At 41.6% G+C, this 13,534-nt stretch overlaps 1 protein-coding gene across 7 annotated transcripts in view; it reads left to right on the top strand.

Moving 5' to 3' along the window:
* kif21a (kinesin family member 21A) overlaps positions 1–11,832 on the top strand; it is a 31,657-nt gene extending 19,825 nt beyond the window's left edge. For 2 of the 7 annotated variants that reach the window (XM_077517179.1, XM_077517177.1), the window contains 15 exons: positions 469–663; positions 749–850; positions 1,104–1,269; positions 1,688–1,708; positions 2,919–2,976; positions 3,057–3,108; positions 3,374–3,531; positions 3,650–3,778; positions 5,414–5,550; positions 5,737–5,911; positions 6,757–6,921; positions 7,002–7,119; positions 7,550–7,720; positions 7,900–8,099; positions 9,342–11,832. In XM_077517179.1, the coding sequence (XP_077373305.1) occupies positions 469–663; positions 749–850; positions 1,104–1,269; positions 1,688–1,708; positions 2,919–2,976; positions 3,057–3,108; positions 3,374–3,531; positions 3,650–3,778; positions 5,414–5,550; positions 5,737–5,911; positions 6,757–6,921; positions 7,002–7,119; positions 7,550–7,720; positions 7,900–8,099; positions 9,342–9,438 (1,944 nt within the window). In that variant the 3' untranslated portion in view covers positions 9,439–11,832. The other 5 variants (XM_077517178.1, XM_077517183.1, XM_077517180.1 and 2 more) reach the window with 4 other exon arrangements.
* Positions 11,833–13,534: the final 1,702 nt, after the last annotated feature.

Genomic DNA, 13,534 nt, shown 5'->3' with positions numbered 1-13,534 from the left:
TATATATATATATATATATATATATATATATATATATATATATATATATATATATATATATATATATATATATATATATATATATATATATATATATATATATATATTTTTTTTTTTTTAAAGTTATTTTCATGGAAATTTAGGTGGTGAAAAAGTTTACTACAAACAAATTTATTAAAGATTTAATTAGCAATTTAAGTAAAATGGCGGCCTCGGGGTTTGATTACTTCATAACAACATATCTGATAATTCTTTATCATTCATTAAGACATATCTTTATAATTCTATGATAAGAAAATTCTACCTTTTTTGCCCCGAAATTGGAGCTGATGTCCCAATACTTTTTTTCCCTCATATGACACACCTTGAATGGAGTTTGTCAAACAAAATACATCAGTGTCAGGGGACAATTAGCCAGGGTGGTTTCTCCATAAACTGTCCACATAGTCAAGTGTCTTGTTTCCATAGCAACGCGAGGAGCTGACCAAGCGCAAGGAAAAGGTGGTGAAGAAGCGAGAGCGACTGTCCAGGGAAGGCTCCGAAGCGGAGAAGGCGGTGGGCCCGCTCAACGAGGAAGTGGACGCGCTGGCCGCCAACATCGACTACATCAACGACAGCATCGCCGACTGTCAGGCTAACATCATGCAGATGGAGGAAACCAAGGTGAGGAAATCGGATAGACAGGCGCCGGGATGTTGGCATTGGTTGCTCAATATGATTTTTTATTTTATTTCTTTTTGGTGTCCAGGAGGAAGGCGACACCGTAGACGTCTCTGCTGTGATTGGATCATGCACTCTGTCGGAGGCTCGTTTCCTGCTGGATCACTTTATGTCCATGGCTATAAACAAGGTACGTACATATATGAGCACTGTATGGGCAGTTTTGAGTCACCCGAGTTTGCCACGTAGTTATTCGTCAAGCTCTTTCCTGTTCTTCATAAAGAATCAGGAATGGTAGCTAGTTAGCTACTAAGCTTTAGTTGTTTTCCTTTTGGCCCGTTGGTTTGTTAGCCGCGTAGCGCAACAGGTCGCTTAGCTTGCTAGCCACTTAGCCGACTAGCTCAGTGCATGTTCCCAAACTCCGTGTGCGGTTGTGTATCCAGGGTCTGCAGGCGGCCCAGAAGGAGTCCCAGGTGAAAGTGATGGAGGGCCGTCTGAAGCAGACGGAGATCACCAGCGCCACTCAGAACCAGCTGCTCTTCCACATGCTCAAGGAGAAGGCCGAGTTCAACCCGGAGCTGGACGCGCTGCTGGGCAACGCCTTGCAAGGTAGACGCCGCAATTTTGACCTTGAACGTTACCTTGTTGTGTTACTGTCTGTTGCATGACTTGTTCAATTTCCGAGCGCCTGCTGCTGAATACGAGCTGGTTTCAATCGCGCCTTTTTGAACAAAAGTTTTGAGAGTGAATCGATAGCTTTTGTCTCATTACTTTTGTTCAACAGAGCAATAGAGGGCTCTAAAACGGGGTTTATACAATACAGTAATTCTACTGGCCCCAAAATTGGATCCTAGGAACATAGTGAAGTTGGCCGGCATATGTTCAGCGGGATGCTTTTTAAAGTGTCTTTACTTCCTTCACTTTTCCTTCCTTCCTCCTTTCCAACTGTGGTTTTGTGATTTGTCCATGTTTTTGTTGTGTTTTCTGTTTCCACACGGTTTCCTTTTGTGTTGTGGTGTTCTTGCAGAGCTAGGTAACGTGGCAGCTGGTAAGTGGAACCACATCAGCGTCTGCTTTGTGAGCGCATGCTCTGTATGGAACTAACTTGAACAGGTGCATGAGGTGCAGCCAGTTTTCTCGGTCCTCTCGTTCCCCCCCAGCTCATCACCCGCTGCAGCCTCCATGCTTTAGCACCCTGCTAACCCCCTAGCACACACACACACACACACAGGAAGCATTCATGGATCACATGACCATCTCTGTAGGTCAACCCCAGGAGCCCCAAACTAACGATTCCTTTAACCCCCCTCTCTTTCTCCTCCTCTGGCTGAGCTCCGTGAAGAAGGCGTTCCCGTTGAAGCGGCATGGCGCTGTGGTGACATCGCCTGCCATCATCCGCCTCGCGCCTTCCATCTTCCAAAAATCCATTCTCTTATCATAAATAAACTACAGCGGAACCTCCAAAACCCAACCATTTCAAAATGTCATGATATTGTAACTGTAGTTTAAGATATTATTGTGATACAATTGGGCAATAGAATAAATTAAATTCCATCACAAAATAATGTTATAGATGCTAACATAATACAAATGACTGTATACGCAATGCTATACTTATTAAATCCTTCTAGTCTCTTTTTTGTTTTTTTGTTTTTTTTTTAAGTGTAAAATGTATTTTTTTTTTTGCAAGAATGATAGTTGTGGCTTCAATGAACAGTCATAGTATATATATTTTTAAGGAAAATATATTGCATCTAATTTTTTTTAAAATTTTATTATTATTTCTTTTTTAGAAAACAGAATGAAAGATGCCATTTTTATATGTAAAAAAAAAAAAGTCATTTCTTTTGGAGAAAATTTGGAAATTTTGAAAAATTTTTTGGGGGGTAAACTTGTTCTTTCAGGGGGAAAAAAAAAATCATAAAATTATAGAGGAAAAGTTGTTTTTTTTTTTTTTCCCCTAACCCAATAGGAAACTTTTTTTTTTTGACCTGTAACTCTGTTGAGAAAAAAAAAGTTTTTATTCATGTTTTTAAAATTTTATCATTATTATTATTTTTTAGATAATAAAAATAGCAAAATAAGAAAAGAGATGTAAAAAAGCACTTTACAAGACATCCAAGAAGGAATAGTGTGGGTTTCACTTTGGAGGTTCCACTGCAAGTGACTATATAGTATGCTGACTTTTTTTTTTTTTTTTTTTTTTTTTTTTTTTTTAAGTGTCACTTGAGTCTTGACAAAGGTTTCTTTTCCCACAGAAAACGGGGACGACAGCAGCAGCGACGAGTCGGCCGCCAGCCCGTCTGCAGAGGGAAGGTAAGTTGGGTGTGGCATCGCCTCCTTTCTACGACTATTAACAAGATGAATGAATAAAACTGTTTGCATTGTCCTTTCAGCACTGTGCCAGATCTCATGAAGTTCTGTGGTGAGACAAAGTCCAGGAATAAGGTATTTTTCAATGTAGCATATTTTATGTTGTATACCATTTTCCGATCAACCTAATCAGGTTTTTTTTTTTAAGTTTTTTTGTCTTCATATATATTTCTTTAGTGTTTTTTTTTTCTGATTTTCAAATCAAGATTTTAATATAATTATACTTTTACACAAGAATTCCCAAATACAGCAGTCTGAGTCCATTCCATAAAGAGGTCATTAGCATACGCTGATTGGACTCTGAGGCTTTACATGCGGGTTCACTTCCTGCCTTTTTCAGGCTCGCCGGCGGACCACCACTCAGATGGAGCTCCTGTACGCCAACAGCGAGGCCGCCCCCGACACAGCCGACTTCTCGTTGCCTCTAGCAGAGACGCCGGACGGCGGCAGTGACTTTGCGGCGCTCTCGCCTGCCTTCTCCTCTAAAATGCTCAGCGTGTAAGTCGGCAAACTTACTCGCGTTGACCTGCATGCGCCTCATCATCATTTCACCCCCATTTTTTGTTGTTGTTTTATGATTCATTTGTCCCCTTAAACTGTCGAATCCAACGATCAGTCCGTGCTCCAGAATGCCGTCGGCTGCTGATAAGCGAGCATCGCCGGCACCTTCGCCGCTTTCTCGCAGGAAGACGTATGACAAGGCCCAAGCGGCAAGCGACAGGGCAAAGCTCAAGGAGATTAAACAGTAAGAGCCAACAGTAACACCAAAAAGGCTGCAGTAACTCCACTAATACTGGCTTGGCACTCAAATTGATCAACTCAATTGACCAGTTTTTCTAATTTTCTCCTCATTCTCCCCCCCCCCAATCACACTTGACCATTTTTATGTAAATTTTGCCGCCATTCTCTGCCCAAGTACAATTACAAAACGCCAAATGTTTTGGAATTTTGGATCGGCTATCTAGATTGTGCATAAAATTAGGTAGCAACTGGACAAAATCTGTAGGTCGGGACAAATTCCTTTTGGAAGGACCCCTGGAAAAAAACGGCCATTACAAACCAAAATTTAACCAAAATATTTAGCTGTGAATTTATTTATTTTTTGCTGGTCTAGTGATGATGTTTCATGAAACTGGCTTTGGAGGCTGATTTTTTACTAAAATGTACAAACAAATGACAAGTCATCCAACTGAAGTTGTCAGTTGTCACACATAATGTTGTCCAATTTATTGGCCGCTAGCGATATGAACCAATATATGAATTACGACGATTGATATAAACAGACTGTATACTGTACATGAGCACAGTTTTTTAGTACCCAAAATATGATTCAAGAAAAAAAGGAACACCACTACTTTAAAATAAGGAATTTTAATTAGTTACACTGTCAACATGAGGACTTCAACTGTAAGCAGTATCTCTTACATTATTCAATTATTACACTCCATGATAAAAGATGGAAAATGACTAGTTTAATAAATGTTGTTTGGCCCAAAAGGAATTTACACTATTATAGTGTTTCAAAGAAATTCGTCTCAATATTTTTACATGTTAAAACATTCTCGTTTCTCTTGTCAAAATTAATCATGATTAATATTTTCTTCATAATCGAGCAGCCCTATGTTAAAAAAACTGTAGTCTTAGATAATGGTGGAGATGAGAATGAACTGACATTTATCTTTATTTCACAAAGATGCTACTTGCATGACTATAACATCTCTAATTTGCTCTCTTAAACTTGTGTGGGGGGGGGGGGGAAACTAGAATGTTCTTTAGTGCCCTAACAGCTTGTGTTTGTGACCGTTATATTGTTTTACAAAGTTCCAGCTTACAATGGCATTAAAAAAAAAAAGAAAAGAAAAAGTTTCTCTTGCTGTTGTGGGACGTGTGCTGCACAGTAACAGTGCAATAGAAACTCTGTGCAGCAGAAAGGTCAATACATAGATTACGACTGATGCCGATTTATTAGTGATTAGCAGTAACTGGCAGTAGTTAATTTTACTACTACTGCTCACCATTACGATAATAATAAGACTTTCATGCTCCTTTTCAAATGGTAATAGCATCGCTTGCGTGTTTTGACATAGCAGTCAAAGCTAACCTCAACTCAGTGGCACCACCTATGTTTCAACACAAGTAACAACACTTTATTTGGGGTTGCTAAAAATTGACATTTGAAGAACAATATTTGTCTCATTTGCCCCTCTTTTTTTTTTTGTGTGTTTCATCCCTTTTATGTCCATCTTTTTCCTAATGATTTGAATTTTCCACAGAGCTGCATGACTCTGTGCCTGATTGTGAGCACGGAACACCTCCCGTTGAAGATAAACCCCGCGATGTTAGCATGCAAAATGGCCACGTTTGTGTTTTGATTCTGCAGGGGCGTCATCCACCCGGTGGCGTCCACCAAGAGTCGCTCAGCCTCGCTGCTGCAGTGCGTCCACGTGGCCGAGGGACACAGCAAGGCCGTCCTATGCGTCGAATCCACCGACGACCTGCTCTTCACCGGATCCAAAGGTGTATTTAAGTCATGGAAGGACCCTACCCTCTCTTTTTTTTTTAATTTTTTTATTTTATTTTAATAAAATTCGCAAAAAAGCCGTGAAATTAACTGTTTCTACTTCCTGTTTAATTATACCCACAATGCCTTGCTCTAACATCCGCCATGCTAGACGCTGACTCTGCGTGGTCCTCTTCCTTCAGACCGCAGTTGCAAAGTTTGGAATCTGGTGACGGGCCAGGAAATCATGTCGCTGGCTGGACACCCCAACAACGTGGTGTCGGTGCGTTACAGTTCCAGCCTGGTCTTCTCCGTCTCCACCTCCTACATCAAAGTGTGGGACATCCGCGACTCGGCCAAGTGCATCCGGACGCTCTGGTGAGTGAGTAAGGGGGAGGTCGCTCCACAATGTTGTGTACGTCCATGTTTATGTTCCAGGGAACTTATTTCCACCCAGTCCACCTTAGATCTTATGGTGGTTTCTTCTGCGATCACTGGTCCAGTAGATTAAACATGGGCGCACACAACATTGTGGAGCGACATTACCATTTTGAAGTGTTCTCTGCACATTATTAGCTCTGCTCTGTCTGCCTCAGATTTTATGTTACGTGGAGTAATGTCTACCAATTTGCATTCCAGTGGCTTAACATGGACACACGCATGCAACATTGTGGACCAACCTTATCAGTTCTGCCCAGTTTGCTGCAGGTTGTACATTTTGTAGAAACAGTGTCTTCACCACCAATTAGCGTTGTCGTAAACTAACAGGGTCTTCATAATGTTTTGTGTCCATTTTATTTTCCAGGGAGCCATGCTATGTATGTATGCTATGCAGTTATTATCAATCAAGTAGACTGCTGGGGTCACTCCATAATGGTGTGTGTGTGTGTGTCCACGTTTATGTTCTGGGAAGCTATATGATTTATTTGTTCTGCCCACTCTGCCTCAGAACTTAAATTTTCTACTGGAAACACTTTTTTTCCCCCCCAACAATTAGCATTTCAGTATGCTAAACATGGAGGCACACAATATTGTGGAGTCGTAGTGTTATATTCTGGGGAGCTACACACATTATGTATTTCCACGCAGTGATTCTCAGATTTGTGTTATGCTGAACATTTTTTTTTTTTCCTCAGTAAACTGATATGGTCACTCCACAGTGTTGTGTGCATCCATCTTTTTGTTCTCTAACACTATTTCTTGGCACCCCCTTGTGTCTGCAGCTCCTCCGGTCAGGTTAATGTTGGCGACGTTTGCGCAGCTAACACCAGCCGGACGGTCACCATCCCGGCAGGTGAGAACCTGATCAACCAGATTGCACTGAACCCCAACGGGACAGTCTTATACGCCGCAGCCGGAAACTCGGTCAGGGTGTGGGATCTACGAAAGTGAGAATCTAGATTCTTTTTTTGGATCCGTATACTGTGTAAAAATGCACAATATATTGACTGATCAATTATCTTTGTAGATTTGCATCCACTGGGAAACTCACCGGTCACCAGGGTCCTGTTATGTGTTTGACTGTGGACCATTCGGGGAACAATCAGGACCTGGTGATCACCGGCTCCAAAGACCACTATGTCAAGGTGTGTTATATCCCAGTAGACTGACATGTGGGTAATACTCCACAACGTTGTGTGTGTCCATGTTAACAGTCCTGAGCGATACACAATTTATTGTTCATGACCATTCTGCCTCGGAATTTAAGTTATGTGGAGACGACATCTTTAAGGAGAAGTAGGGTTTCAGTAGACTGACAGGCAGTCGCTCCATAATGTTGTGTCTCCATGTTTATGTTCCAGAGACCAACGCAACATTAGTTCCACCAAGTTTTCCTCATAATAGCTCTGATCTTACTTGACATGTAGGAGTTTTCTGCCTGGTGATTAGTATCCCAGTAGAGTGACAAGTGGTCACTCCACAACGTTGTGATTTAGTCTGTTCCTCACTATGGAGCTTCTCTGTAGGTTTGGTTGGTGTATTAATGTTGTATTAACTGTGTGTGCGTGTGTGTAGCTCTTTGACGTGACTGAAGGCTCCCTGGGAACCATCGGCCCGACCCACAACTTTGAACCCCCCCACTACGACGGGATCGAGTCTCTGGTGATCCAGGGTGACTTCTTCTTCAGCGGCTCACGCGACAACGGTATCAAGAAGTGGGACCTGGACCGAAAGGACTTGCTGCAGGTGCTGCTTGCGTAACGGCATGTGATTAGTGGCACATGAGATACTGTCGTGATTGCTCCACAATGTGGTGTTTGTCCTTATTTATGTTCTGGGAAGATTTGTGACGTTTTTCTTCTTTTTGAACTCCACTTGATCCAATATTGGATTCTTCATCAATTACTTCAACCTTCTCCCATCAGCAAGTCCCGAACGCCCACCGCGACTGGGTGTGCGCCCTGGGGGTGGTCCCCGGCTCTCCGGCCCTCCTGAGTGGCTGTCGAGGGGGGGTTCTCAAATTGTGGCACACGGACACTCTGGCCGGCCTGGGCGAGCTCAAGGGTCACGACAGCCCCATCAACGGCATCTCCACAAACGCCAGCCACTTGTTCACCGCCTCTGAGTGAGTTCACATATTCATTAGAGCCTGACCAATATGGATGTCGATTGCGATATTAGGCAGAATAAAATTCTGATAACAGATTAATTTAAAAAAAATATAATGATTGAAATCACTCATTTTTTTGGTCCCTTAAAACTTGCAACCGTAAAGATTTTTTTTGAGGGCCCTAATATTCACTTACCAGTTTGTCAGGTGAAGGATTAGTTTTTTGTTTTGTTTTTTTGTTTTTTTTTGGGGGGGGGGGGGGGGGGGGCTGAGGGGTTGCTTAATCCAACACAGAAAACAAATAGATGGATTTGTAAAAACAGGATCACAAAGAGGAGCAGAGACCCCAGCTAATCCGATATGGCCAACAATTGTGTCCTCTAGGTGGCGGTAATGTCAACCATCTACCTCGTATGGGAGTTTTCGCACATGGAAATTGATCATATCAAGAAAATGGATGGACGGACTATAGAATCTTTTCAAAATCTGATTATTCTATCGATTATTCTATTCCATTTGTTAATCCACTAAGGTTGGACATAAGTTGAATTGGCTGGATATAAATGCTTTATTTTATTTTAGTATAAGTAATTTATTATCTTCTACGCCTAGACATTATTATGACACCAACAAAATTAGCGTTAGCAATCACGATCAGCATTAGCGTGCTAGCGATGAGGAATGAAAACAAATGATAAACATTAACTACCATTTAGTTCGCACATACATCATTATATTTACATTACACATGTAATAGTGTCTTAAAAGTCATGTACAGACGATGCTTCAACATTATTCCATGAATAAACAAGGGTAGAGCTAGCTGTTAGCTACATTAGGTCAGTAACTTTCTGTTCTTCTCTTCTTCTGGTGATGTTTAGTCAAGTGCATGACTGCCCTCTACTGGTTAAGTGATGAACACCTAAAATTGAGTTGCAGGTGATATTTTGGAATAATGACAGCCTAAGTGTTTTTTTTTTGTTTTTTTTTAAATAGGAAGTTCAGAACTTCCTTTAATGTGTTTCGGGGAACCTCAATGTGCTGTATTGTTTTTTATAAAAAATGGACAGGCCAAACATGGTTCCGGCGGAGCTTCGAGGCAGAAAATTTAGGTCGACCTATTTTTAAAATCGACTTATCCGATTTTTTTTTCCCCAGTTCTATTGCAAATGTTATCACTTGGGGAAGGTCTGTGTCTGATATTTCAAGCGAAACCTCCATTTCAATGTTTTTTTTGTTGCTGTTTGTGTCTCACAGCGACCGGACAGTGAAGATTTGGCGCGCGCGCAGCGGCGGACTGGACGGCACATTCGATGCGGTTGACAATGCGGCGGACGAGGTGGCGAGTAACTGAACGCTTTCGCGGCACCTTCTGATGGACACTGTTATGATGTGCACTTTGATTCCCCATATGCGTATCTCTATGCCAGTACTAAGCCCTAACACACACATACTGTACGGCTGCTAAGTGATAACTACTCATCAAGGTTGCGTTAAGTGTTTTCCAAACATTTCCAAACATAGCTATTATTAGCTATTGCTTTTAGCACGTAAGTGGCCCAACATGGCCGCCGCTCGTGCTCCGAATTCTTGGATGGAAGGAGTCGGGTTGCTAGCCGGTCTAAACAACCCAGCGCTGCGCTTCCTGTTGCTGGACGTCCTCAAGTCAATGCTTGTACAAGTGTCTTTTTGTCACCCAAAAGGCCACAAGTTCTCTTTAAGTCTTCTTTTAAGCTTCACCTCCTGGTGAGTACATTCATCTATATATAGAGAGATTTTTTGTTGTTAACCAAGGTTTCAATTTCAAATGTGGCAAATGATGCTGGATGTGTCTTTTGTGACGTACACCAGACTTGATTTTGTGGCCTCCTGTTGCAATTGGTCTTTAGTTTTAGCACGTCGGTTTTAAAAGTGAGCTTTTTTTTTTTTCAGATTGAAGCCCATTTACATTATATATATTCAATATGCAAAATTGACGAGGTCCACACTCCTATACACATGGACCTGCTCGGTACTTTATGTCCACATTCACAACATTTCCCGTATGTTGACATGGGCCGTGCTCACCATGTGTATTTGACATCATCCACTCTCATTTCATGTTGACATGGTCCGTGCTCTCAGTAATTTCATGGTCCCGTGTTCATTACATGTCTACCGATATGGTCGCGCTCACTGTGTGTATGTGACATGGTCCACGCACACTTCATGTACAATCGTTTTTGACATGGCCCAGGCTCACTATATGTTGGCACGGTCCGTTCGCACCTTGTGTAGGTTGCTATAGCAACCTCTCACTACATGTATGTTGACATAGTTCATGCTCACAGGACATTTGACATGATCCGTGCTCACTTTTGCGTATTTTGTCATGGTCCGTGCTCCCAGTTTGTTTCTGGCATGGTCTGTGTTCACGTAACATGTTGACAAGGTCCATGCTAGGATTGTCTATGTTTGTTAGCACGGTCCACTCTCACTACATGTATGTTGACATACTCCATGCTCACAACACATCTTTGATATGATCAATGCACACTTTTGCGTATTTTGGCATGGTCTGTGCTCCGTTTGTTTTTCTGGCATGGTCTGTGTTCACGTAACATGTTGACAAGGTCCATGCTAACCTTGTCAGCACAGTCCAGTCTCGCTACATGTATGTTGACATAGTCCATACTCACAACACATATGACCCGTGCTCTCTTTTGCATATTTTGGCATGGTCCGTGCTGACAGTTTGTTTTTCTGGCATGGTTTGTGTTCACGTAACATGTTGACAAGGTCCATGCTAAGATTGTCTATGTTAGTTAGCGCAGTCCACTCTCACTACATGTATGTTGACATAGTCCATGCTTACAACACATTATCCTTGTTCACTTTGCCGTGTTTTGGCATGGTCCGTGCTCCCAGTTTATTTTTCTGGCATGGTCTGTGTTCACGTAACATGTTGACAATGTCCATGCTAACCTTGTCTATGTTCGCATTGGCCATCTCAGTACATGTATGTTGACATAGATGGCGCTCTCTATACAAATCTAGACATGATCCGTGCTCACGACATGTGGGTTAGCCATACTTACATGTATGTTACATTATCCACTCTCACTACATGTCAACATAGTCTGTGCTATCCTCTTGTGTGTTGACATGGTCTGTGATCACCACGTGTATGTGGAAACGGTTCGTGCTTACTGTAAGTCCACAGCATAGTCCATGCTCATTACACTAAAGTAGTCATGGAGACACACTAACTTGATGTACAGTATGGATGTGGTCTACACCGCACTCACGTTCTGTGTATTTATTGACACGGTCCATGCTCACTCAATAACCGAATGTTCACCCTTGTGTCGTCGCCTTGCTCAATTTTATCAGAGGGCTTCTCGTCGCGTGTTATGCGGCCCACACGTTAGCATAGCAATGCATAGTTTATGTAATTTTATGTCACAGACCTTTTTGTAGAGAAGAGGCCTTCAGATGCCGTGAATGTTTTAATCATGACGATGCGAACGCGGCTGAATGTTTTCTTTTGGGACCACCGATATGAACGCTTCCTGACTTGATTTGTTTTATTCACGGTTAGATTGTTTTTGTTGTTAGCAGTTTGGTTCGGTCCATGTTCAACATAATCCCGGACCTTCCCCTCCCCCTTTTGGAATTGTAGAAGCCATCTTCCAAATGGCCGTCTCTGTAGCTATTCTAATGTCAGATGATGCCCGGTGAGAATAAACGCCATCTGTCAAAAACAAAACGGATCCCTGGTGCTTTCTTCTTTGCACAAGACACATTTTTTCCTCCATAATTTTTTATTTATTTATTTATTTTATACTTTAAAACACATTCTTCCGCTATAGTTTTTTTTTTTTTTTTTTTTTTTTTAATAATACTTTCAAACTAATTGCATTGACTTTCCATAGGCCACATTCTCCAAAACCAGAACCTTGACGTGGACTACAACTGTGAAATAATTACCAAACGTATCCACCAGATGGCAGCAGTGGCCGTGCAGGATCTCAGTAAAGGTGGTCATATGATATCACACATAACTACTACACACACGTTTACACTGTCTGCGCTTAGTTCCTGTAATGGTCTGTGCTTCTCGTAGGCGTTTCCTGATATTTTTGTACTCAAACCTTCAAACACAAGCACTGTTCCCCAGTGAGCGTCCGTAGCATCAGAGAGATCTCATTGTTCAAAGGTATCAAAATGGGGCACATCAGCGATGGTCCCTCCAAAATGGATGAAAAGATGAGACGAATGTCAAGAAAAGCTTATTAGAACATCTGAACGTTATTTGGAGTTAATCAGAGGCACTGTGCCCGGTGGCAGGTGTGTACTGACTCGCATTTTACATGAATTTGAATGTGATTGGTTACTTCTGAATATTCATTCACAATCATAAGAGGGTGTGCACACTTGCGAAAACCCATTTCCTCAGAATATTTTTACATCCCATCATGATCTGTGCTCACTTGATGTGTTTTGTGCACTGTCCCTGCTCAATCACTACAAGTACTGCAAACTTTCTGTTCAACTTGCCGTGTTGTTGTTTCCTCAAAGTCTCCCGGGCGGCAGAACGATGATGCTTATTAAAGCGTGGGCGTCCATTCATCCTCATTTAAAAAAACAGCAGCAGCAGCAGCACGCGGGCCTTTTTGCAGCCTTGCGCCTGTGGGAGGAGATGCCGACTCAGCGGGACTTTTCATCAGGAACACCCTTTGAAAGGCGATTCTCAGTAAAGATAAATACCTTACTTTGGTTTCTTTTAGCCTGCTATGCTAAGCTAAGGCCATATTATTGTTTTAATGCAGTTTTGGCTAACTTGTGTGCTCCTTAACTAATTTGCTCCCAATAATGTATAAATACGTTTTTTTTTTTATGTTCTAAGTGTCCCAAAGACGTATTTACACGTTTTTGTTTGTTTGTTTGTTTTTTATGCTAGAGCATACAGTAGGCTTTGATGCAGCCTCTCAACTGACAAAGAATGGTTGCAGAAATGGTAATTAGTCCACAAACGGCCAGCAGGAGGCAGCAGAGGAAAGGAGATCAACCAGGGCCATGTAGAAAAAAAGCTCAATTACTTAATTATTTTAAATAGATTTGTGAAAACTGATGTAACTTAGCTCTCTTCTCATGCTAATTGCTGCAAAACTGAAACAGATAGAAACATACTTTTTTTACATACTTTAATCTTTCTTTTGTTAGGTTCCATGCCTTTATAGCAATCGAACACAATATTCTGTGGGCCATGCAAAATCAGTCAAAATCCAGTAAAACAGTCGGGAGCGAACGGGATTGCTTCTGTGAAAATGGCTGGGAGTGAATGAGTTAATGAGAACATTCTTCATATTTGTACAGCTGATAAGAATCCTAAAATGTCAATGTTTTCGTAAATTTTAATAATACAGTGAAGTCATTGTCTTGTGTTCAAGGTCTGATGCTGATGATGT

Source organism: Festucalex cinctus, chromosome 3, assembly GCF_051991245.1.
Source record: "Festucalex cinctus isolate MCC-2025b chromosome 3, RoL_Fcin_1.0, whole genome shotgun sequence".
Classification (NCBI taxonomy): Eukaryota; Metazoa; Chordata; class Actinopteri; order Syngnathiformes; family Syngnathidae; genus Festucalex; species Festucalex cinctus.
The sequence above is the reverse complement of the archived record's forward strand: the minus strand, read 5'-3'. Positions and strand labels throughout refer to the sequence as shown.